We start from the raw sequence: 26,900 nt of genomic DNA on the forward strand, positions 1-26,900 counted from the left end.
GACAGAAAGACAAAGTGAAAAGAAAACATTAGAATACTGTTAAACTGAGAAAAGAATAATAAACATTCCAAAGACAAGACAAAATAATTATTTTTCTGAGGAGGCAGCTCCCTAAGCTATACTACCTCAGCAACCCATATGTTATAATAAAAGATCAACCAAAAAACGTATATGCATATGTGCACAGCCCAGGGACACAGACAAGTGTGGTGAAGGCCTGGGGTGGGGAGCGGAAACGGAGTGGAGGGTGTCAATGGGGGGAAAAGGGAGACATCTGTCATACTTTCAACAATAAAGATAAATTAAACAAATAAAATACTTTTAACTTACGAAAGAATAGAATGAAAGGAAAATACTCACCTATAATGATCCCTTGTTTGGTCAGCAGGAGTGCAAAAAAGGAGAACAGGGTAGTGGCAGCCACTTGCACTATACTTTACATAATGGTAAATATTAAAGAATAGCTCTAGTAGCAGCTGAGGGAATAGGAGATAGGACAACTGGAAGGCTCAATCATCTGTGCTCCATGCTGCACATCATAAATAGCCAACACATTATCTACCTCAATAGCCATTAGAGAAATCTACGTACCAGGTCAAAAGGTACACTAACCAGTCTTCAGAAGTGGGAGAGGGGGAAATGAAAATTTTAAATAAAAAAGGGAATAAAAATATAAAAATAATCTCTAATCTGTAAATGCGTCTTATATACATACCAAAAAGAAGGAAATACATGGTACTACTCATTATGCTTGTTTTCCTTTTGTATAGTTTTCACTATTTCCCCAAATATTCTATAATGACAATATTTCTTCTATAAGAAAAATATCTCATCTTGAAAAGGAAAAATGGTCATCTATACCCAAATTTAAAAAGCTAAACATGATGTAATCAATGCAATATTGATTTTTCTGCCATGGCAAACTTAGAAAGGGCAACTGCAGGTCAGAACTGACAAGGAGATGCCTTTAGTCCTTTACGTTAGTAATGCAGAAGACAACTGTCAAATGTCAATGACAGACAGCAACTGTCAAAAACTAATTATGTTGCATGTTTTTACGAGAACATTACCTTCATTAACAAATATTTCAGAATTTGCAAAAAATACTCATGTTGTACAATCCAGGAATTCATTTTTTTTTTAAAACCCTGAAGAGAAAAAGGAATAAAGAGGCAGACTATGACAACATCAGGATTTTTTTTAAAGATACTTTATGGCATGGCTAGCGTTAATAATCCTTCAATCCTGTGTGCTAAAACTACTGCACTTCCATCTACAGTCATATTTAAGAGACATTAGGATAAATAGATTTAAACAGAGCTCTTCTCTCTCTCCCTACTATTTTCCCTTTCTCTCTCACACAGTCTTTAATACCTCTGATGTTTATATACATTTAAATGATGTGAACTTAAGGTATACTATGAAAAAATTAAGTAGCCCAGCTGGGCTCAGCGGTTGAGCATCGACCTAGGGTCCAGGCAATCCGGGTTCGATTCCCAGTCAGGGCACATGCCTGGGTTGCGGGCTGCAGCCGATCAATGACTCTCATCATTGATGTTTCTGTCTCTCTCTCTCCCTCTCCTTTCCTCTCTCTCTGAAATCAATAAAGATATATTAAAAAAAAAAGAAAAAAGAAAAAATTAAGTATAGTGGACATCCCCTAAGCTACCTACATTGGTTATGTCTCTGAATGTGGCGGCTAGTGCTATATATTAAACATACACTTACACAATACTAAAATACTATACAAATTAGGTTTTAGTCCAGAAATCTAATGATTATTTCTTGTGTTTCCCCTATTTCCCTTTGAGTCTCCTTTTAAAAATAATTTAAAGGCTAACTTAATTAAGTAGTTGAAGGAAGACAAAATTCACAAAATAATTTAAAAATAAATGGTTCAGGTCCAAATGCACAAGAAACAAGTAAGTTCACAAATATAAATATGCAGGTAGCTCATCACATATAAGTGTAATATTTAATAATTTCTTAATTACTATTATTAGTAAAAACTATTAATTACTCTATACTTGACATCGCAGCAATGTCAAATTATAGGGAAGTCTCCATTTTATAGATACTCAATACACCAATTACTTGACTTAGTAATTATAGCATATGTTAGAGCATTTTATAACAACTATCCTTCCTCAGATTTTGCTCCAGCAAAACTACCTAAAATTTCCTAAACACACATTTAGTTTTACTTGTTCATATTTTTATGCTATTTCCTTTGCCTAAAATGCTCTCCATTCTCTTCCACTTAAAACTTGTATTCATTCTTCAAAATCTGCTCAGGTGCTAGCATTCCTATGAAGCTTTCTTTAACCTGCCCCTCAAATTAATCATCCCATTCTCTCTAATATTTCTCTACTTTATGTTTACTTTTATTATTGAATTAATTCATTTAAAATTATGTTTACTGTTGTGCCTAACCCCCTACAACTCTGACTTCAACATCCTAACAAATACCACAGCACCTGGCATACAATAGATCAATTTATTAAATTTGGATTTTTTTTAAATACTTAAATTCCCCGAGTACCAAGCTATATGTGCACTGAAAGCTGTGTTCTAAAGTAGGATGGAGAGCAAAAGAAAATGCAAAGTGCTCTACAGATAATCCCCAATTCCCATAATGCAAATATGAATTAAAGATTATTAGTTCAAAGTTGTTTCAATTTAGTGCCATTCCACCAACTATCACAACTAATTTTGTTTAGGAAATGTATTTGTTTAGGAAAACATGATTGGTTTTAAAGTGTTGATTAAGAAGAATTAGACTATATCAGGTGCTTAAAATAAATTATTTCTAAAAATGAACAGTCTAAACTGTAAGCAGCAGGATTTCAAAATGGTTGGTGCTCTTGGTTCCTGCCGAAGTTCTGAGGACCACTGCCACTGTGACTTCATCCCTCTAGACTATGACCTCTCTAGGGACAAGACAGATAACAGCTGTGGTCATACCTCAGTCCTGGGAACCACAATTAGGGCACTTAAAAACTGATGTATGTATAAAACCCTCAATAAAGGAAATCATGTTTATTCCTTTTTATAAAATAAATGGCAATCGTCTTCCACTAACACTATCAACCAGTTAGTCCGACTGGTGTGGCCTCACTGAATTATAACTTAAATTTTTATAAAACAGCATAAAGTGAAATGGCATTGAGCATCAGTAATTTAATGCCCAGTGAAATTAAAAATGTGTATTATTTTATGTTCTGTTCCTCAAATAACATAACTAAACACTATCTTTCACTTTAGCTTCTTATAAATTAAGGTTCACAACCAAGTGCCAAATGTATACCAAAACTTTGCTCCCAACACAATTACTGCAAACCAACCATGTAAATTTAATGGGTATGCCTTAAATTCTGTATTTTCTTCATAAATATTGCCTCCCCTTTCCAATCTGCAGCACCTAATTTCCCTGGGCTGAAAAAATCTAAGCAAAAATTACAAACAGGAACTGAGTGAGGACCTAAGGGATTCTCCCACCAATAAAACACATGTATTTTCATTTGCCCCCATGTTCTTTTGGTCAACTTGTAGGTTCTTGCTTTTAGTCCACAGAGTGAAGCCACTAACTGGTATCTTATAGATAAGTCTGTTGCAGCCATTTATGACAATTAAGAGTATCTTCCATTGATTAGGATTTGACTAATACCAACCACAGTGTTATACACATATTAAGGAAAAAACCCTGTATTTCCAAAGATTAAAGATTTTTAATACCTTAATTTGCCATAAAGTTTCTATAATATTCTCACAGCTTCAAGTCAAATTTACTAAACTGACGATTCAGGTTACAATCACAAGTATAGTTCCCACATAGACAATAGTGAATGGTGGGGAAAAAATTTTCACTGGCTTTTCAGTAAAAGAAAGATGGTCTTTCATTAGTGCTTCTAATGGGAGCCACAGCACCCACCTAATTGTAAAATCTGGCTAGGAATAAAAAATCTAAAAGAAGTTGGAAAGAAAAGACAATTTAGTAGGCCTATTTTGTCACTACTGTGCAGTATCTACTAAAGCACCCCAAATTACAGAGATGTCACAAAACTCTGACAGACGGCTTGTTCCAGACTGTAACAGCAAAAAAATAAATAAATTCTAAAAAATGAAACAGCCTCCTCCTTTACTTTCCAAGAGCTAGCGGCGAGGAGGAGGAGCACTTTCCTCAAGAAGTAATTCACTATATACCTCGTTCATGAATGAAAGCCAAATTTCACCCACAGGCTGTTAACCGATGCTCCAAAACTTATTCGCACAAAGTACGTAGGAAAGAAACAGGGCTGGGCGAGACCTAAAGTCGAGCAAAGAAGCGGCTTCAAAACCTGAAAGGGAGAAAAGAGAGAGTTAGGTCGTCGCTCCAGAAATTTCCGAGCGCCAGGCGCCCCGGGAGGGAGCGCGAAGCCCGCGGCGGGCAGGGGGCGGCGGCACCTGTCACTCGGCGGCTCGCCGGCCGCGGGAGCCCCCGGCCTCGGCGGGACCTCGGCAGGCGTGGCCCCGGCCCCGGTCCCGGCTCTCTCCGCCGCCCCCGAACCTGTGCGGAGCGTCGCGGCCGCGGCCCTTCCAGAGGAGCGGCCCTCCCGCGCCCTCTGCCCTGCGGGTGGCTCCGGCCAGCGGGGCCCGTTACCTCAGGCCGAGTCCGGCGCGCACCGAGTAGCGGCCGAGCCGCCACTACCACCTCAGGGGCGCCGGAGGGGACCCCCCAAGAGACGGGCCCGCCCTCGGCGTACTCACCGGGCCTCCCTGGCCGCGGGCTCGGCCCTCCTCTCCCTCCTCCCTCGCCGCCGCGACTCCCGCGGCTCTCTGGGCGGCCGCCCGGGGCGTTGGGACTGGGCTGGGTCACGGGGCCGGCGGCGGCTCGCGTCGGGCCGGGGTCGCGCGGCCGCCCCGCGAGCGGCCGCCTGGCACTAACGGGCCCTGGGGCGCCGGGCGGGCGGGCGGCGGGCTGGGCGGACCGCGGCGGGGAGCGCGGCTGCAGGCTGCGGGGAGGGGCGGGCAGAGCGCGGCTGCGAGCCGAGAGCGGGAGGGAAGTCCCGACGGCGGGGCGGCGTGAGAGCCGCGGGGCGGGGCGGGGGCGGGGCCTGGCGCCGCCGCCGCGCGCGGGGGTTTGTTTATTTTCTCGGTTGGCTGCGGCGCTGGCGCGTGGGTAGAGGTTCGCTGGTGACGCGAGCACCCCGAATCGGGGGAGAGGACCAGAACCACCTGCTGGAGAAGGGGAGCTACGGGGGCCGGGCAGGGTCCAAACGTCTCTGGGCCGCGGCGCCGCGGTCTCGGGGGTGACCGGGGGGAGAAGGGCTTTCCCGGGCCGGGGGCAGGGAGGGAGGCCTCCCGAGGGACTGGGACTTGAGGCCGGCCCCCCGCGCCCGGCCGCCTCCCCTGCGTCGCCGGGAGCCCTCGGAGGGCCTCGGAGCGGACCGGGCTGCGGGACCTGGGCGCGCGGGTTCCCCGCCGCTCGGGTCTTGGTCTCCGGTTAGTGGTGGGAATGTCCTGCAGATCACGCTGTGAATAGCGAGGCTGCCTCGGGTCTCTGCGAGGGGAATAGCGGACCTTGCTCGTTTCTCTGCGGAGTTCACAAAGCGCTTTCACGTTATCCCCCTTGGTGCTCTGTCAGACCGTAATATTCTCATTTTACGAGCCAAATTAAGTGACTTACCCAAAGCCTCACACTAATGCACGGCAGAGCAGGAATCCAACCGTGCTTGCTTCACATTCTGTGCTGCTCAACGCTGCACCACATTATCTCCCTGAATCACTCTGATTCAGCCTACAGGAGACACACACCCTTCTAGGTAAGGTGCTGCAGGGGGACGGCGGGAAGTTGAAGATGTCATCCTTTCTTTCAGAGAGTAAGGCATAAAACAAAGATAAAGCACATAATAAAAGACAAACCGTGTTAGGTGCCATGTGAAAAAAAATGCAAAGAGCACTGCAGAAGATCAAAGAACTGCTCCTATCTGTCTACAGGGGATTAGGAAAGAAAGGCCTTTGGGGCCGACGAGGAGGAGAGGAGGAAAGCTTTACAGCGAGAAGGGACAGCTTGAGAACATGCGAAGGTGACAGAATGAACGTGTTCAGAAAAAAGCAAATGGTGAGACTCCGGGGCATGTTGAGAAGTGGCAGAGACGAAGGAGAATGGGGCCTGGGATGACAAGTAGAAGAATTTGTATTTAATTCAGTATTTTTAGTTTTTGTGGTTTAAAAGTTTTGGGGAAGAAAGGTTCAGCTTTTCTTTGATCTGTGAAATGAGAGGTGGGAAAACTGCCAGCTAGACCTGCGGTAGGCCGGGGGAAAGTAATGATGAGTCTAAACTAAAGGCAGGGCAGGAGGAATTTAAAAGGGCATGATTTAAAGATGATGTGGAAGCAGAAGCTACAGGATTTGGCAATTGGATTAAGTGGATTTACACCAAGAGGGGGTGGCATGAGACCATATATGAAGGAGGGAGAGAAAAATCAAAGAGAGTAAAGAGGTTTTGACTTTGTAGATAATTATAGAAAAGACAAAGATAGGAGAAGCTGCTTTATAAGAGATCTCTTTAGATTTGGCCATTTTAAAGATCTGAAAGGTTGTCAAGCCAGCCAGATAGAGGTGGAACACTAAGAAGTTAGATATAAAGGTTTTGAAATATGAGAAAGAGGATTGAACTAAAAAATAAATTGGGAAGTTATCAGCCTAGCAGTGATATTGCTGTGAAAGAAAGAAAAAACAAGAAAAAAACAAAGGGCAGAATCTTGGAGAACATCCTCTTTAGAACCTTGCTACTCAAAAGCGTAGTCAATAGCCCAGAGGCATCGCCCGGGAGTTTGTTAGAAAGGTGGAACCTCAGCCTTCCCCGCCCCTGCTGAATCAGCATCTTCAGTTTAACAAGAACCCCAAGTGATCTGTATCACATTAAAGCTTGAGCTCTGACCTAGATGAGAGGAGTCAGTGTCAACAATAATTAAAATTTTTTATTTATTTATTTATTTATTTATTTATTTATTTATTTATTTATTTATTTATTTTTAAACATATCTTTATTGATTTCAGAGAGAGGAAAGGAGGGGGAGAGAGAGAGATAGAAACATCAATGATGAGAGTCATTGATCGGCTGCCTTGCCCGCAACCCGGGCATGTGCCCTGACCTGGGAATTAAACCCCGATCGCCTGGATCCTAGGTCAATGCTCAACCGCTGAGCCATGCCCAGCCAGGCTAAGTAAAATTTTTAAAAAAGAAGTAGGGGGAACCTAATCTAGATGAGAGAAGCCAGCAAAGAAAGCAGGAGGGGGAAGTGGAAGGAGAACCATGATGCAAAATCTCCAAGTCAAGGTAAATTGGCGATTCACAAAAGCAGGGGCAGGAAGGAGTGTTGATCAACAATATTCCAAACCACAGAGGTTGAAAAGCGCAAGGAAGACAGGTATGTTTGAATTTAGTGATTCGGTGTGTGGTCATTAGGACCGTGTTCTAATTGAAAGCTTGGAAACTGCCTCTTTGTGACCAGGAACAGCCTCCCCACCCACCCCCAGGACATATTGAAGTAGGCTTGTAGACTTGATAGAAGGGAAAGTAGAAGTTCTTTTCTAATTCTATTTTCTCTGTGAAATAGGAAGCAAGATCATTTTGGTAGGTTGCTAATTGTCCATCACAATTTATTCTCCTCTTCTTCCTAGGCACACAGACAGTTCTTTTGTTGTTGTTGTTTTTTTTTAGCCTGTCTTTCAGTTAGGCATAGTCAAGCATTAAGTTGTTGCTAGTGGAATATGGACAGAAATGATGTCCTGCCATTGCCAGGCCAGTGTGCCTCCTTCATGCATTTTTCCTTTCTGCCAGCTGGATTATGCAGGTGACTACAAACCTCCAAGATTGACAAAGCCACAAGAAAGAAGGTGCCTGGATGAAGGAGAGCTGCCCTCTGACCTGGAACACCCACTCTGGATTATTATGTGAGCAAAACATAAATTTCTATTGAGCTGGAGCCATAACATTTGGAGGTCTATTTGTTATAGCAGTATAGCCTGCTCTAGCTAAAGTAGTCATTAAAATAAGGAGGGAGAAATTTGAGAGGAGGGAGGAGAAAAGAAGAGAGTTGAAATAGTAGTCTATGAGTGTGGGAAAGGAAACTGAGTAGGGAAACATAGTAAGGTTTCCAGGCACTACTAAGTGCCCACCTGAGTGAGAGGTCATGAATTTATAGTTAGACTGGTCAATATAATTGTACATTTTTCTCCAGCCATCTTCAGTTGCTAAAGTAGTTGGGGGCAGAAGCAAAGGAGTTATTATCTATTTCAGATGCAGTAAGAAGTAAGGGTCTGTGAAAAGATAGTAGGGTGAATAGATTGGTGATTCTGATCAGGTTGAAGAATTGTTGGAGTTTAGCTACTATAGAGAATGACCTGAAAACTTAAGAAATGGGTTGGAGAGCAGGAGGCTTGAAATTAAAATTAGAAGAAGGGCTGCAGTTATCAGTAATGTCCAGGTGTAAGGAATGATGAAAGTGGGGAGCTGTAATAGCAGAGGGAACACATCATCTGAAGAGCGGTAGTGATAGTAGCATTGGAATGGTGAATAGCCTTGGAGAGACTGACAATGAGTCTGGGAGAAAAATCTTCAAAGAATGAGGGGTTGAATGATCTGAATTAGGGCATTCAAAGCCACCAGTGCTTTAATATGTTGTGCTCTTGCAGATAAGAGTTTTCACTTAAGCAGGCACTTTAAAGTTTTATTGTACTAGTGTGGGGTTTCTAATTCCTTCTTTTTGACCTCTCAGGTTATAGATGGTAGCTGCTTTCTTTAAGAGGAAATACCCATATGTCTGTATTATAAAATAAGCACATGCCAGGCTTCCCAGTTTAAATGACTGTGCTTTAAAATGTGTCATAGACTACTCTGTTCTACCTCCAACAACTACCTTTAAATCAATGTGTCAAAAGTGATGCTAGCCCAGCTGGCTTGGCTCAGTGGTTGAGTGTTGACCCATGAATCAGGAGATCACAGTTCGATTTGCAGCCAGAGCACATTCCTGACTTTCGGGCTTGATCCTCAGTAGGAGGTGTGCAGGAGGCAGCCGATCAATGATTCTCTCTCATCATTGATGTTTCTCTCTCTCTCCCTCTCCCTTTCTCTCTCTGAAATCAATGAAAACATATATACTTTTTAAATGATGCTCTCTTTGCCACATCAGATAATGTGTGGTAAATGTTCAAAATCTACATGAAAAACTTCAGGTATAACTTAATAAACAGGGATTGCCTAGACACCTGACATTAAAAATAACAAGATTACCTGTAGTTTAGAAAATGATGTACCATGTTTTATAGTATAGGGGCTCTAGTGTCAGACTGCTAGGAGTTGAATCAAAGCACCTATCTCATGGGGTTATGGTGAAGATAAAATATATAATATATATATATATAATACATATAAGTATTTAAGACTGCTTAGCACACATAAGCATTCAATAGAGTTAGCTATAGTTATTCTACTATTGTAATTATATCTAATTCTTATGGAATTACCTATAAGTATACAGTACTTGGACTTTTCCTACTTAGAAAATATGTCCATTACATCTATACATGTTAAGACCCAATAAGAAGGAGACTTCTGGTTAATCATGGTGTATTGAACACACGTTCTTCCCTCACTGAAGTGACAGTGAAGTTATCTCATTCTTAAATGTGGGTGTCTAGTCAAAGATCTCCAGATATTTGAAGAAACCCTCTTTCATGAAAGAGCCTCAAATGAACAAACAGGAGAGGGGGGGCAGAGACAAAACTGAAAGAAAGAAAGAAAGGAAACCAAGGAAATAGAGTCAATTCAGAGAGCAGAAAAAGATGTCAAAATGAAAGAAATTCTCAAAAGTTTTAACTCACATATGCTAATGAAGCTACTGGAGGGAGGTATTCCACCAAAATAAGTGTAAACCAAGAAACAGAAACACACGGGCCTGGTAAACAGCAGCTCTGACAAAGGAGAAAACAGAAAGAACTGGGATGAAGGTAAAGGGAAGTTCCAGGATGACAGCTGTGAAGCAGGTCTGCAGAGCAACCAGTCGTTCTGATAGAGGATTGGAGGGCTCCAGAGAGGATGTCTCCAAAGGAAAAAAATCAGAACTGGTAAGTGACTAATGTGTTTGAACCTTAGAACATATAAAGGTGAAATGATGGTAGGTATAGAGGAAACTAAGCAACCCAAGAAAGAGGGGATTATAAACTCCAGGGGAACAAAGTATTTGTGGTGGACTGTATGATTGTTTTAAGGATTTTGATGTTACCTCTCTGGAGGAGACTTATACTTCCCTGCCCTATTGATGTTAGACCTGGCAGTGTGAATTACGGTGGCCAATGAAATAGGGGAACAAGTGAATGTCACTTCCAGGCAGAAGCTTTTAGGAGCCATGTCTCTGCCCCTCCACAAGATGAGCACTGTTCAGATAGAGGCTGCCTCTGGTGATCTGAGTCCTGAGTGAAGACTCCATAGAGCAGAACTACAAGCTGACCTGCCACTGGACATGCAGCGTGAATGAGAAGTTAATCTTTATTGTTGTAGGCTGCTGAGGGTTTTGTGGTCATTTGTTAATGTGGCATAATTAACCTTTCCTGACTGATACAATAACATGGGATGCTGTGGACAATACATAATAGACATTAAAATATACACAATAAATTCTGAATAACGCCATATAAACATGTTGAGAAATTAATAAATGGCATAAAATAACTGAAACACTGAGACATGGCAGTAGAAATGTGCGCTTTAGAAATGTGGAATTAAGTAGCGGAACATCAATTTTCCTTTGGGAAGCAGACATCAGTGATTACAGATGGAGCAGGGCCTTCTGTTTATCATGAGTCTTATAATTATTTGACTCGGAAACCATATACATTGTCACCTTGAAAAAAATTAAAATTTCAAGTCTTTTAAAAAAAGTAATGGTGAGAGGAGGGAAAGTTGTAGTATTGTTTTTAATTCAGCCAATTTAATAGACTGACCATCAATCATTCCACAGTAATACTAAGAAGTAGAACTAATTTTTTTTTTTTTTAATGTATCTTTATTGATTTCAGAGAGAGGAAGGGAGAGGGAGAGAGAAACATAGAAACATCAATGATGAGAGAGTCATTGCTGCCTCCTGCACGCCCCCCACTGGGGATCAAGCCAGCAACCTGGGCATGTGCCCTGACCGGGAATCGAACCACAATCTCCTGGATCCTAGGTCAATGCTCAACTGCTGAGCCATGCCATCCAGGCTAATTCTTTATTAGTACTTTTAAAATACCTTTTTTAAGAAAATCAAATAAATCAAAACTAAACTTTTTTCCCCAAAAATATGTTTTTATTGATTTTAGAGATAGGAAGGAAGAGGGAGAGAAACATCGATAGAGGCAAACATTGATCTGCTGCCTCCTGCATGCCCCCAAACCGGCAGCCTCTCAGTGTATGGGACAGCGCTCAGCCAACTGAGCCACATTGGACAGGGCAAAGGTAAACTTTTCATTCTACTTTCACACTGTCCGCTGTAAAATAGGAATGTTAATGTTGCTTTTATAGTATTTTGACTCAGCTACCTCCTTCCCTTGCCCTTACTGTGATGTTATTTATAGTATACTATTTATACGAAGTCAAGTGTCACTAACTTGAATTTGAAAATGACCTACATGAATATGGAATTGTTATGAAAGGCTATTTTATACTTTCCAAAATAATTAGACCAAAAAAAAAATCCCCAGCCGTATTTTCCTCAGGAGCCTTCAAAATTAATGTTATAGATAAATAGATGTGTATATAGATATAGATAACACCTATAAATTATTTGCAAATAGTTCTACTTAATGGGTTTTTCACTCTCTTGTGGTATCTTATACATCATTTGTACTATTGTGTTTAAAGAAAAAGTAAAAGTAAACCAGTCCAATTGCTATATAAATTGTATAGAGTAAATGCAGCAGACTCTCTGTAGCCTTTCAGTTCTTTAGCATGTCCCCTCTGCGATCTGAGCTGCCTTCCTATCCTCACCTCCAGCCACCCAGCACTAATTCATTCATTCAGCAGATACTTACTTGGAGTCTACAATGTACTAAGCCTATTACTAAATTGCTCGCAGTTCCCTGAGTATATGACATTGTCTGCCATTTCTTAGCCTTGGCAATGAGGTTTCTTGATCTACAATGCTATTCCTCTTATTTCTATGCCTTCTGAAAGCCAACTTGTCCATTAAGATACAAGGGGCACCATCTTGGGGAAGCAAGCCTTCCTTTACCCCTAAAAGTCAAAAGTCCCTCCATATTCCTATAGTACCTTCTATATTTTTTACCAGAGTAATTTTATTCTCCTTTATACATTGAGCCCCAGAAACCTGGCCTGTTTTACTCACTGGTATGTCACTTCAGTGCTAAGCTCACTGTATACATTCAAATGGTCAAAATGTTATTATTTATCTTTCCTCAACATACTGTATGTTCCTTGGTGAATGGGTAATTTATTAAACTCTTTCCTTTAGCATTTAGCACTTAGCATAAGTTTAGCACACAGAAATTTGTTGAATAAATTAGTTTTCTCTTCATTACCATTAATCTTTAAAATATATAGCTTTGAGAAATATAGAGAAAGTATCCTCATATTACAGAGAGATGGGGTGCTCAGGATTGTTCCTTTTGTATTTCACAAATAGGAAAAAATTCATGTGAAAGACTCAAGAATATAGACTACAAATGCCAAATTATATAGCTGTGCTCTCTGCCCTTACCACCCTTAATCTAGAAATAAGCAGAAATAATTCTTATGTGAACAATCTTAAAATAACCAGCTAAAAATTTATCAACAACAACAAAAAATTGGAATTTCTGCTTATTAGGTAAGTTTTTATGGGTAAACATTATCTAAGTTCCTTGATTCACAGTGTGGTATGTTTCTAACCCAAATCTATTATCCACTAAAACCAAACTATGGTCAATACACAAAAATTAGTTGTATTTCTATAAACTAGCAATGAAGAATCTGAAACTAAAAGTACAAAAACAAGTCCACTTACAATAGCATCAAAAGAAATAAAATATTTAGGAATAAATTTGATCAAAGAAGCATTAAGACTTGTACACCAGAAACTAAAAATCATGGTTTAAAGAAATTAAAGATGTTCTAAATAAATGGAAAGATAGGCCATGTTCCTGGATTGAAAGACTTATTATTGTTTAGATGGCAGTAGACTCCAAGTAAGAGTTACAGATTCAATGCAATTCCTATCAAAATTCCAACAGGCTTGAGATAGCATCTCCTGCCAGGCTAAGGTTCACCAGCCCCTCCCCCAGGAGACTGTTGCAATCGGCCAGCCCCTGCTCCACTGTTACCATGCGCAGCTAAAAGGCAGTGATCAAAAATACCGATGATATGTCAGAGGTGATGCAACAGGACTTGGTGGAGTGTGCTACTCAGGCGTTGGAGAAATATAATATAAAGAAGAACATTGTGGCCCATATGAAGGAATCTGACAAGAAGTACAACCCCACCTGGCACTGCATCGTGCGGAGGAACTCTGGTAGTTAGGTGACACATGAAACCAAATACTTCACCTACTACTACCTAGGCCAAGTGGCCATTCTTCTGTTCAAATCTGGTTAAAGCATGAACTGTGCCACACACGCAGTGATCCATCCAAAAACAAGGACTGCAGCCTAGATTCCAAATACCAAAGACTGCACTCTTCAGCCTTGCCTAAAGGAACACCTTGATCTTGAACCTTTGTTGTGTTGTTTTGTAAATGGCATTTTCTGCGCTCGTTATGATTACAAAACATTTAGCAAAACAGCTTACATTTGTATTTATTTTCTATTCCATACCTCTCTGCTCTATGTTTTTCCTCCTCAAAATCCATTCCTTTACAAAATAAATAAACTTGTTGGAGGGAAAAAATTCCAACCTGCTCTTTTCCAGAAATGGATAAGCTATTCCTAAAATTCATATGAAAACTCAAGGGAGAACAAAGCTGGTAGTCTAACACTTCTCAACTTCAAAATTTACTACAAAGCTACAGTAATCAAGTGTGGTACTGGCATAAGACAGATGTGAGGCAATGGAATAGAAGCAAGAGTCCAGAAACAAACCCAAACATCTGTGGTCAACTAGTTTTCAACGATGGTGCCAAAACAATAAGGAAAAGGTATTCCCCCCCCCATACAAATAGTGCCATAACAACTGGATGTGCACATGCAAAAAAATGAAGTTAGACCCCCTACCTCACTCCATATATAAAAATTAATTCCAAATGTACCCAAGACATAAAGATGAGCTAAAATTATAAAACTCTTAGAAGAAAACATAGATATAAGTCTGCATGATCTTGAATTAAGTAAAGGTTTCTTAGATATGACAACTAAAGCACAAACAATCAAAAGAAAAAATAAATTAGATTTCATCAAGTATAAAAATTTTTGCAATGCAAAGGACACCATCAAAAAAGTGAAAAGACAACCTATAGAATGGGAGAACAGATTTGCAAATCATATATCTGATAAGGAACTTGTATTAGAAGAGACAACTTTGACCTGGCCAATTAAACTGGCATAATCAGGTCTTTACACATAATCTCCCTTGTTATGAGAGATAGTGAACTTTGTTATAAACCTTACTAAGAGGACCTCAGTACAACTGAAGGTAACTTCCTCCAGGAAAACTGTTGTTAGTATTCTTATTTATTTGTTCACAATCCAGTAGAATACTTATGACTGTAGGTTCCATTATTCTTAAAGTCTTGGTCTTCTCTCTGATTACTTGGCTGTACAGGTCGTGGGTGCTTTGATCTATAGAGAGACAAATTATTCCTTAACATTGGCAGATACTTGCAAACTAAGGGGAATGAACTTGTCTGAGGATGCTTGTAAGAAAGAGACCACCAAGGTAATGTCAGATTTAATTCTAATATACTTCTTGTATATAGTACATAAGAGAACCAAATGCCAAAGACTGACTTTGCTGTTAATTTGATGCATAACTATACATATACCAAAAAATAAAAATCAACTTACTGTTTTACAGTTTTCTTGAGGGGAAAAATAGAGTTTTCAATATCTTTGTGATCACCTCATAGAAACCATTCTTCTTGGTTCACAAATGTAGTAATTACTAAGGAAATAAGTAACAAATAGCCAAAAACTGGTGGTTAAAAACCCACTAAAACCATATTCTTTTATTCATATATCGAAGACATAGTCAGGAAGCACTTCTTATGGCTGTGAAAATACTCAGCCAAGTCTTTGAAATATTTTCTTGTGAGAATAGAATTCACATAAAACTTCCCAGAGAATACTTATTTCTACTGTTGCTGACATATAGAACTAAAATACTGAGAATTTGTTTAAAAGTTTTGTGATATATATAAAATAAGCAATCACATATGTGCTGAAAAGTGATTTCATTTTGACATCCAACTCTATAGAAAACCTACTTATAATTCCATTATAAATATATGTGATACTTCTTTTCAAAGTGCTTTCATGTATTTATTTGACAAAGCAAAAGGCTATTTACTAGTAAAAATAGCAGTTTCCTTTCCAATTAATTAATTAAATACTTGGAGTTGCATTTTAAAAATAAGATTTTGATTTTAAATGCAAGAAAGTTATTCATAACTTTTTTTTTTAAAAAAAGGTCTGGTATTTTAGAAAATGTCGTTAATGTATTCCATTAGTAAAATTATAACCTGGGTCATTCTGGTCATGTTCTAGTTACCTGGTGACACGTGGTGCTAGCTGGGAAATGGTCCCATGCAACAGAATAGGCTTAGTTCCAGGCTTCAAATGGAACAATTCAGATGCTGCCCAACCCCCAGGTAAGGGGAATTTCAAAAGGCAATTGGCACCTCAGTATAAAAATACCTTGCCTTGTTCCCACTCTTCCCGTCTAGAAAAAAGAAATCATGCTAGAAAGAAACAGCAAAACTTTGGTAGTTTTTACACTTATAAATTATCAGAATTATGAATCAGTTGAATTCAGATTAACTCCTCACTCTTTTTCAGGGTGGATAGTGAAATACCACTGCCGACCACAAACAAAAATGAATAACATCGATTCAGCCTCTCGAGGCAGGCCAGTAGCTGCTGGTTTGTGACTTCATGAATGGAAGTCTTAGAAAAAAATCAGGGATACTCTAGCAGAGAGCATAATTAAGCAAAATGGTTAAGTATTGTTTTATAAAGATAAATCCTGACAATTAATGCCTACAATGTTTGTTTTGGCACGCTACTTGTGGTTCTTCAATGGTAAAATCACAAGTCCTATTTTCTTTGGTCTATGTTATGGCTGTTGGAATTTATCCAAAACTGTTTCTTATAATACTCTATTGAATGGCTCCACAATTTACCTTCAGATTATGCCTAAAGCAGCTTCTTTCCATGTAATCCTGAATTAATAGTAATCACAGGAAGAGGAACCAGTATAAAAACCAGGATGTATATTTCAAATGGCAAAATCAATACTACTACCTAGGAGCATTATTTAGGGTTTAAGAGATAGTCAAAGATTGAAGTTGTTTTAGGCTGTTGCCAGAAAAATAAAATATATTTGCTCAAAGTATTTTTAAAAATTCTTTGCTGGGATCTTTGAAATGCTTTAAAATAACTCTGTCTCCTGTTCTTATCATAGCTATTTGAATCCTGGAATAGTGTGGGGAGTGAGAGGTAAGTAAAGCTATAATTTGCCTATAATTTGTTGTTGGTAATTGGAGAATAAAAGAAGTGGATCTTTTAAAAGACCCTTCAGATTAACTACTATTTACCACTTTGGACTTGAAAAAGTATACTTTGTGTATACTGTAATAAGCTTAAAGACACAATACAGTATATGAATACGATTTCAAAATATTTCTTTTGTTTACTTTAATTACACAAGTATTTACTAACAAATAGCTTTAAATTTCCAACAGTCATAAATATAATTGATTTAATGTTTAGTTTTCTACTCTTTTGTTGTGAATGGTTTTGTTTCTTGGGAATATAAAGATCTTGCTCATTATAATAATGTGAAATTGCTGTATTTTTCTTTTAAAATATTATAGAGGTAACTAAGTCAAGCTGTGTGTAATAATTTACCAGAAACACCTAGTACCTAAGTCTAGGTCAATATATTTGAGTTTAAATAAATTACACTGCTAGCATTTCAAATAGTGGCAATTCTCTTAATTCACTGTGGAAATTCTAGAAAAAATATAAAAAGAAACAAGTAAGAACTATGCAGAATATCAAGAGCCAGTATTATAACATCAAGTTTTTCTGAGCTTTCTATAATTTATCTTGTTCTAATTATTTCCATGTTGGGGTATTCTTGGGGTCAACAGAAAGGTCATTATAAAAATCAAACACCATTCCAGTATGTGGTGTCATATATGCACTGCATTCCAAAAGCAAGGAATGGAAGCAGTCACCGTTCGTACATGCAATAAGGGGTACATTGTTTGTAGAGAATTTAAAACAATAAAACTTATGAAAAGTCATCTGCTTTTTATTTTCAGGATCAAGGTAAACAATGACAGTGATAAAATATTCCTCCCCGTTGGGCAGTCTCCCACTACCCCACCCTTTGAGCACTACTGCCCATATGAAGTCAAATAAACATAACCAATGCATTTGTGATATTTATCGTAGGATCTCATTCCCACCTTTATTTTCAATTTTTGAAAATATAAATGTAGAAGAATGTGCAATAACTTTATAAAAAGTTTTTTTGTTGATTTGAGGGAGAGAGAGATCGACTTGTTGTTTCACTTATTTATGCATTCATTTGTTGCTTCTTGTATGTGCCTTTACCAGGGCTCAAACCTCTAACCTTGGCGTATCGGGACAACACTCTAACCAACTGAACTACTCGGCCAGGCCTATAATAACTTGATCATCTGGTGATTTAAAAGTCACAGGTATGTGCCTAAGAAAATAACTGAAAGAGCAAAATATGTTACACTTGCATTTAATGCATGAGAATTTGTGTTAACTATAGAACCACTAAAGATTTGATTGCTTAGCAATTCATTCTAAGACTTAGTATAAGACCTGTATTTTTTTTTTTTTTTAAATAAAAAGACACCCATTCTTAAATAAGGATTTATCACTTTATTGACCTGGACTGATACAAACAAGCCAATTGCCAGTGGCAATCAGGTCCACATTATTGAAGACTGTATTTTGCTGACTCCTTGGACCCTGAGTTCACGAAGATACCAATTATGGAACCAAAAAAAAGAGAACAAAAAATATAAACAAAAGAAAATAAACATTAAAACACAAAAAGCACCTTCACTGATGTTCTTACTGCCCACAGTTATCCACATTTACAGAATTCTCAATACTGTTACCTATAACACTCTGGAGTTAGGGAAAGAACTTGTACTTTTTGGATGCAAACATGTTTTCTTTCAAAGGCTCTGGTGGTACAGGTGGGGGGAAAAACCCATAATGAACAAAAATAAGAAAACCATAAACATTTTACATATATATGTATGTCTGTGTGTATATATATATATATATATGCAAAAAGGCAAACCACGACAAAATGTCTAGACTAAAGAAAGCATGTGAAATAAAAAGTAAAATTTAGTTAGTAGTATATGTAAAAAAATAATTTTACTTGCCTTGGGCAGATGCTTTAATTATTCTTTCCTTTGTGAGGGCACTGACTAAACTAGAACAACACGAGGTTCACTTCCAGAATATATTACTCAGGATATTATTTATGTGTGTGTGTTTGTATGTTTATATGAACTCTATCATACTATATAAAGGATATATGTTTAAATGGAAGAAAGGAAAAAACTATACCTCTGCTATTTAGAAGTCAGTTCACATTTGCATTATCAAATCTAATCATTGTTGGTTGGATGTAAATTTTCTTGTTTTGTGAGTTGGCTTTCAGAAAAAAAATGTTTATATTCCCACAGGTGAAACAAATATGTGTCAACTTCTTGGGCAAGCAGGATTCCAGTGTCAGAATACATTCTTATATGAATTATGTCTAAATTATTTACAATTGGGACCTTCATTAATAAATATGTATTTATTAATATATAATTGTTGTGCTTTGTTAAGGCACTGGCCTTTTGCCATTATATATTTATATACACATTATGTATGATATACATAAAATATATATTATACAAACCCAAAGCAAAAAGGGAAGACTCACTTAAAACCAGAATGTGACTTCAAATAGTCCATTAAAAATAAAATTTCCACGGCAGTTTGTAAACTCACTGTTTGAAGCAGTTTCTCATTGGCCTGATGTTATAAATTAGTTCAGTTCCCAGGTAAGTCCACAGAAGTCTATTTAACCCATAATTTAAATGAATTTTACTACCATGCTTAAGAGATATAGAAACTATGCACCAATTTAGAAGTTTGTATTGGTTTGGTTTTCTTTTCCTATAGGAACTGGTTTTTAGCTATGGGACCAAGGAAGCCTACTCCCTAGGGGCTAGGAACTAGAAAAGGATCCATTAGGTCGGAGCACAGGATGACAGTCTGGGTCCTAGGAAAGATGCCAGGAGCAAAGCAACAGAGAAAAGGGCAAAATAAAAAATTAGCAGCAGCATCAGACAGAAAAAATGGAGTCAGCAAGGAAGTGGGTGACTAATTAAGCAGGCATCTGTACTATAAGTAAGGGTGTTTTTGCTCCTGTCCCACCCAAACATTAATTAATTTAACAAACAACTTTATTTACAAGTGAAAGTTTAGAAAAGTATTAAAAATACATAAATTTAAAAATTAACAAAATTCCTCTCTGGTCATTATAACGGGATGTTTTCTGTGATTGAAAAATATGGTGCAAAAGTACAAACTGTATTATGTTGAGCAAATCAATGTTTGGTTCTTAATTCTAAATGAAGTTTCTATTATATAATAAGGTTTAGACCAAAAAATTTTTGAAGAAAATATTTCATTTACATATTTACAGCCCTAGTGTAGTCTGGCCTCTCTATGTGCAAAGCCTGACTGAGCAAGTTGTAAAGAAAAATCTCAGACTAAGCCCTTCATATTATTAGCTAAAGATCCTCTGGCTAGACTTCAAGCTTTAGAGGTGACCAGATAGCTTTTCCTTAAAATGCTAGAATGTGTTAGTGTTATTCCATTATTGTTTCCCTCTTCCATAGAACTGCACCTATTTCTCCCATTTTTAGTAGCATAAGGAGAAATATGTTGGATAGGGCAGGAGAGAAATGAAAGCTTATATTCCATAATATTAGCAAACCAATAATGTATCATTCTAAAATCAACTGCAGAAAAAGAAGAGAGATCATGTTTAAAAATCAAGACTGATCACTCAACTTCTGTGAGTTCTAAGGCCCATAAATTAAGCTTAATCCACAAACCCAGCCAGTTGCCTTAGCCCACAGACTACACTTTGACACAGATTTTTCTGCTGTGCCCATACATATGCAGCAGGTGACTCTCCCTCTGACATCAGCAATATTTAACTGGATCTTTTTAAATAACAAAAAACATATTTGTATTTGAAAATAACAGTAACATAAACATATAATCATTGCATTATAACATACTTACATAATAATATACTTTTCTATTATATAATAATATACATTTGATGGATAGTATAGTTTATTATTCTCTTAGTCTTGTTCTTCAATATGCCTGGAAAAGAATTTTAGACAAATTTACAGGTGGAAATATTTAAATATTCCATTACTTGATAATATTGGAAAATGTGTGTTTGGTTATTATGGAAAAGCAAATTAAAAGTTCTATTAGTAACTACCTAAGTTTTTAAGCCACTTGGTTTCCTAGCTGCTTCAATGGAATCAGCCGTCATAGATGCAGCCCCAACTCCAAGACTGGACCGTCGTAATGACAGCTCCAAGGCCGAAATCTGACGTAACTCTTTGCGACACAACTTCACAGGCACGACACCATGAAGCTGTCCCCCATTTCCCACTGGCTGAACTTGGGGTGCTGGTTGACTGTAAGGTTGTGTAAATTGATTTTCATCTATTTCTGTTTTATCCTCATTGCTTAACAAACGCCCACTGGTGGGTGCTAAAGAGCTAGAAACTGGAGGTGATTCTGGGCCGTCTTCCCAGGGCCTCAGAGGGTTTGGTTGTGTTCTTGAGCTGCTTGCTGAACTGTCTAATTCTTTTTCCCTTCCACTTAATTTCAGACTTTCAGTTCTAGATGCCCACTTTAATTCTTCTGAAACCATGCCTGCTTCTTCTGGGTTTAGGACTCCATCTCCAGCATCATGATCTAAAAATAATCCAAAAAGCAAAGAAAATTAGAGATTTCCTCAAAAGCAGGTATTTTAGTCAGGCTATCCTAACATAATTACATTAGTGTTTTTCTTTTTTATTGAGTTTATTGGCCTGACATTGGTTAATAAAATTACATAGGTTTCAGGCATCCTAATTACATTATCACTAAATATGAACTGTCTTTCAGCTTTTTTTGTTAAATGATTTCTTAGACAAATAGAAGTGTGAATATGAACTATTCTTATTTTACTTCAAGGCATCATGCATGTGAATAACTGAGAACTTTTCATTCCTGGAACACAGTTGAGAAGCAGTCTGCTACTGATTTTGGTACTCCCTGGAACACAGGAGTTCACTGGGCCTCTCTGGTGCCCTTCCACCCTACCCTCCACTGGGATCACCGCTGGGGATCACATTCCAAATCCTGGCTAAGTGAAGCCAGCACTGGAGAATATTGTCTTTGCCCCATATCTCCAGTGACTCTTCTGGGACTTGACATTATATGTGTGAAAATGTAGTCTTGGTTAGCACTCCTAGCATATAGGTGGGTTCTGCTCTCTGAATATATTGGGAGTTCTATCAAAACAGAGATGGGAGCATAGCACCTCAGTGGGGGACACCCTGCTGGAACAAAGCTTGAGGTCCTCAAATCACAGAACCATCAAATAGCAAAGACAAAAACTTGCTTAAGGGAAGTCCACATAGGTACTGGACCTCATATAATGAAAAATGCCAACTTTAACATATGTTGACACAATTACCCATGAACACCAAGTTTAAAAACGTAAGTTGCACAATGGCAGCTCCCAAGCCAAATCTGCCCGACATGCAGGTTTTACATAGCCTATAAAACAATATATGACCCAAAATTTAAAAATTGGAAAGTTTCATATAAAAATATGAATTTCCAACATTTCTAGAAGAAAAAAAAAGAACTGACAATTTCTGAGCAGCAACTGGAGCAGAGTGGCCCCTGCCCACTTACACAATGGCTGCAGCCCCCTCTGCTCACTTTGGCTTCCCTGGCTCCTGCAGGCATGTGACTTCTGATTTAAAATGTAAATCAGAAGTTTTAAAAAGTCTCTCAAAAAAACACATGAACAAGCAAATGACATAGATCCTCACACAGAACTAGCAGATCCTCACAAAGCTGATCACAGATAGTGCTCCCAAGGTTTGCTTCACATTAGAGTCAATAGGAAACTTTTTAAAATCCTGATGCCCAGGTCACAGTGGCACATGTGGAAGGGCACAAATGGGCTCACTGCCGAAGCCCACTCCCAAGCCCACTTTGATTCTTCACAATAGAACGTTTCCCTCTTCCAGAATTTTACCACTGGGAACAAATCAGAGAAATTCACCCAAGGTCACACAGCTAGTGAAATAAGAAGTTAGGATTCCAACCCAGATCTTCTGACTCTAGTATCCTCACACAGAGCTTTACAATGATATAAATTGATACAAGGGTAGAGATTTAAATACTTAAACAAGTGCATAGACTGTGTGTCCATATAAACTGACTTTATCCTCACAAAATATGTTAGAAAACATATGCACTGCACAGAGGCATGACCAAGAAGTGACCACAATATTTGGGTCAAAAGATTAAATTTATGTATTTGAAAATGCTAAAAATACTGTAAGACGATAAATACAAGCCTGGTAGGCAGACAATGAAAAGACAACTATCAAAAACCAATGAACTGAATACTGAGACAGTTATGTATTAATTAGGATACTGACAATTAAGCATATAGTACTTTTTAGGTAACTCAGAATTTAATATATTTAAATTGCTAATATTTTATAATTCAAACAAATCTTATTTAATATCATTATATTAGAGTAACATTTTGAGATAGGACATATTACAAGCTATATCCCCAATATAATTCCAACTGTAATTTTTTTAAAGCATGAAGAAAATACTGACAAGAATTATACTAAATGTTAATAGTTCTGGAAAGAATTATAGATGATTTTTTCCCTATATTTTCAAATTTTTCTATAATGACTATATATCACTTTAAGCCAAAAATAAAAGTATTTAAGATGTTTCAAGGTAGAACAGTAAGTTAACTGAAATAATATCTTCAACATTATTAGCAAGACTAGCCCTCCCAAGAAAGTTGATCAGACGGGTATAATTATCACTTTACATGCCTCCAAGATTATTTAACATTCTTAGAGCCTTTTGTGTTTGTTTCCTTAAAGAGCAGGATGAGGATTCAGGTTTCTTAAACCTACCTACCACCTCACCACACGGTTATTTTAAGAGATGTTTAGTGGACACAGAGTATAAGCATGGGGCATTTAAACACTAGATATCTAATGTCAGATATCTCAAATTTGAAAGTGGGTTTAAGCTAAAATGACCTTATGCTGATTATTCTGTTTCCTACTTAACTGTTTATATGTTTTAATTTCTTACAAGTAGTGTTTCAAATAAAAGGTTCAGCTATATATTGCAGGCAGTATTTCAAGTAAATGTTTTCATTACATTACCTCTGCATTACTATATTGAAAATCAGAAAGTTTAGTCTCCTTGGCTGGATTTGTGTGTTTGTGTGCCACTTCTCTATCCTAAGACAACTTCTTCCTAGAATATTGGACCAGGAGTCAGAAGATGAAGAACCTAAAGGCCATATTCTTATTACTGTTCTGTTCACAGGTCACTTGACCTCTGTAAGTTTCAACTCCTTCATCTAAAAATGGGGTTAGCCCTGGCTGGTGTGGCTCAGTTGGTTGCAGCATCACCCCATGCACCAAAGAGTCATGGGTTTGATTTCTGGTCAGGGCACATAACCAGGTTATGGGTTTAATTCCCGGTTGGGGCACGTGAGGGAGGCAACTGACTGATGTTTCTCTCTCACATCGATGTTTCTTTCTCTCTCCCCTTCTCACTTCCCCTCTTTCTAAAATCAATCAAAATAAATAAATAAATAAATAAATAAATAAATAAATAAATAAATATAGGGTTAGGAGACACTGGCCTACCTTGAGTTTGAGGAGTAAATGGAACTACTTGTGAAAATATGTGTAAATTATAAAATATAAATATAAGGCAGCATTAGAACTACTTTTTCTAAAATATTACTGTTTTAAATTTTAAAACTATGTTAATCCTGCTTACATTACATATTCAACATACAACTTTTCTTTTTCTTATTTTTTATTGATTTTTCTTTTTTAGAGAGAGAAAGGGAGAAGGGGAGAGAGAGAGAAAGAGAGAGAGAGAGAGGGAGGGAGGGAGGGAGGGAGGGAGGGGAGGGGAGGGGGGGGAGGGAGGGAGGGAGGGAGGGGGGGGAGGGAGGGAGGGAGGGAGGGAGGGAGGAAGGAAGGAAGGAAGGAAGGAAGGAAGGAAGGAAGGAAGGAAGGAAGGAAGGAAGGAAGGAAGGAGAAAGATCAATGAGAGAAACATCAATCAGCTTGCCTTCTGCATGCCACCTACTGGAGATAAAGCCCACAATCCAGGCATGTGCCCTGATGGGGAATCAAACCAGCCACCTTTCCATGCATGGGATGACACCCAACCAACTGAGCCACTGGCCAGGGCTCAACATGTAACTTCTCACTATGCATACATGTAACCTTTCACTGGTCTTTTGTTGTACCCATCTTTAAGCAGGCTTCTCTCTAGATACAAAATAGGTATGTTCTAAAGATTGTGAAGTCAAATTTCATAAGCCATACTTAAAGTATTAGAAGAATATTTTCTCTAAAGGAAGGCTAATTTGTTTATAAAATGTAGAATATATTCTTTTAGAAATATTAATTCCTCTGTAATTGGCAGGCTCAAAGAGGGTACACATGGCACATTTTACTTTTAAGTATTTTGTCATGTTTTAGCATTTCATATAGGAAGGTGCTACTTCTATATCTCTATGTATAATTAGGCAAGAAAATATCTTTTGTCTCAACAATGAAAAAGACTTGATTGATCTTAGAAATGCATATTATTTTACCTTTACTTTTATTATTCTCTATTTCACATTTTTGAGTGATAATCAGGAGGCTTAATTTACTATAAAATAGGAAAATAGCTCTTAGATTATAGGGCTATTTTAAGTTTGGGAATATAGAAGCTCATGGCCCATGGCAGGCAAATATTTTCAATATATTTAATTTCCTTCACACATACACATTTATTCATTCATTCACTTTTCCTATGGTTGTCTTATACATAGACTAGAGAACTATTTTAGTTTACAGAATCAAACAGAAGTTAAATATCTAATCCTAAATAACCAAATCAACTGGGAAAAGCTAAACTACAAAGCAGACCACTTTCACCAAATGCTAGAGAAACAGTGTTAGCATGACAAGCAGCACTAAATGTCTTACGTTCAGATGGTACCAGTGGCCTCCGAACTGCTTCTCCTAACAGTTCCTTAAGTTTCTTCTTAAGATCTCTGCTGCTTTTCTTATAGAAATAAAGATCTTTTTCCAGCTGTTGGATTTTATCTTCATATGTTTTTAAAGTTTCCATAATGCCTTCCCTATCTTGCTCTAGAAAACAGAAATTTACATTTAAAATCAGCTTAAAATAAATGATCGAAAATTATGTATTTTCATATTTAAAGGGTCAGATGTATGTTACAATGTATCTGTTACCTGAGTGTGTTTGTTTACATCTACAATTTGGATTCTTCTGCCTGTAAAATTTTTTAAAATAGGACTGATGCCTTAGTCACCTTCTCTACCCTCCCCTATCACATTTTTATGATTCATAAACACTTTCTAGCTAGATTTATCCTTAGAACAACATAAAGTTTTTTTCTATAAAAAGTTCACATTTGGAACTCTGTCCATCAGCTGCATCAATATCTTCACGTTTATATCAGGAACAGTGGGTATATGAAGAGTACAAGCCTAAGGTTTATAGGCCCAGAAAGTATACAAGGAAAAAAACTCACAATAAAACAAAAGCCTGTCAAAAGAAGCTAGAAAGATTAACTTACAAAGGAAAACACCTCAAGATAAGGGGAAACAGAATAATATGAGGGTGGGGCAAAAGTAGGTTTACAGTTGTGAGTACTCAAAACATAGGGTTTATTGTATTATTTTCCATACGAACTACTGTAAACCTTTTGTCCCACCCTGTAAATATACAAATATATTTAGATCAAACTCTACAAACAGCCAATTATAACAAAGAAAATTACAAACCAGTAGGACCATTTTATAAATTTACCAAGAGGAAAGAATAGATCTGATAGTCTGTATTTTCTGAAGGTTACTGAGTTTTACTGGTTTTAGAACATAACCCAATGGGGACAGTTTTAGACATTCATAAATATTAATTAGAAGATTTAAGTTATATTGTAGCATAAACTAGAATTTACAGGGTGGGGCAAAAGTATGTTTATAGTTGTGAGTACACAAAACAGTTTATTTATTAATTATTGTATTATTTTCCATATGAACAACTGTAAATCTACTTTTACCCCACCCAGTACATTCAAAGTTCTATTAAGATATCACTTTCAGAGCCTTAAGACAGAACTAAAATAAGGTAAGTAAAGCATGTTTGAATGATATGACCTATGGGATCCTGTCAAGAAAATCCTGTCCTCAGGCTATTGGATGCCAATGAACTGGTTATAGAATTAACTTAGAGGCGAATTGTCTCAGCACTCAAATTCATATATTTTCCAATTTTCT

General features: G+C 37.9%; 2 protein-coding genes, 1 long non-coding RNA gene and 1 pseudogene across 11 annotated transcripts in view; 2 read left to right on the plus strand and 2 right to left on the minus strand.

Moving 5' to 3' along the window:
* GKAP1 (G kinase anchoring protein 1) overlaps positions 1–4,775 on the minus strand; it is a 48,236-nt gene extending 43,461 nt beyond the window's left edge. For 3 of the 4 annotated variants that reach the window (XM_087822726.1, XM_087822723.1, XM_087822725.1), the window contains exons 1-2: positions 4,747–4,775; positions 361–4,337 (exon numbers count right to left, since the gene is read on the minus strand). The gene's annotated coding sequence lies outside the window, so the exon portion shown is untranslated. The remainder of the gene's footprint in view (positions 1–360; positions 4,338–4,746) is intronic. The other variant, XM_087822724.1, reaches the window with a different exon arrangement.
* Positions 4,776–13,342: 8,567 nt separating this feature from the next.
* On the plus strand, positions 13,343–13,742 carry LOC107544957 (dynein light chain 1, cytoplasmic pseudogene; annotated as a pseudogene).
* Positions 13,743–14,850: 1,108 nt separating this feature from the next.
* Positions 14,851–18,238, plus strand: LOC107544958 (uncharacterized). Its single transcript, XR_001603967.2, has 4 exons — positions 14,851–14,887; positions 15,715–15,818; positions 16,631–16,665; positions 17,794–18,238. It is a non-coding gene; the product is annotated as an uncharacterized LOC107544958 (long non-coding RNA).
* Positions 18,076–26,900, minus strand: part of KIF27 (kinesin family member 27) — a 66,746-nt gene continuing 57,921 nt past the window's right edge. For 5 of the 6 annotated variants that reach the window (XM_087822727.1, XM_016222916.2, XM_087822728.1 and 2 more), the window contains 2 exons: positions 25,581–25,745; positions 18,076–21,231 (listed from right to left, as the gene is read on the minus strand). In XM_087822727.1, the coding sequence (XP_087678853.1) occupies positions 20,747–21,231; positions 25,581–25,745 (650 nt within the window). In that variant the 3' untranslated portion in view covers positions 18,076–20,746. Of the gene's footprint in view, positions 21,232–22,361; positions 22,573–25,580; positions 25,746–26,900 lie in introns of all 6 variants that reach the window. The other variant, XR_015715407.1, reaches the window with a different exon arrangement.

This window comes from Miniopterus natalensis, chromosome 12 (assembly GCF_054644295.1).
Source record: "Miniopterus natalensis isolate mMinNat1 chromosome 12, mMinNat1.hap1, whole genome shotgun sequence".
Taxonomy (NCBI): Eukaryota; Metazoa; Chordata; class Mammalia; order Chiroptera; family Miniopteridae; genus Miniopterus; species Miniopterus natalensis.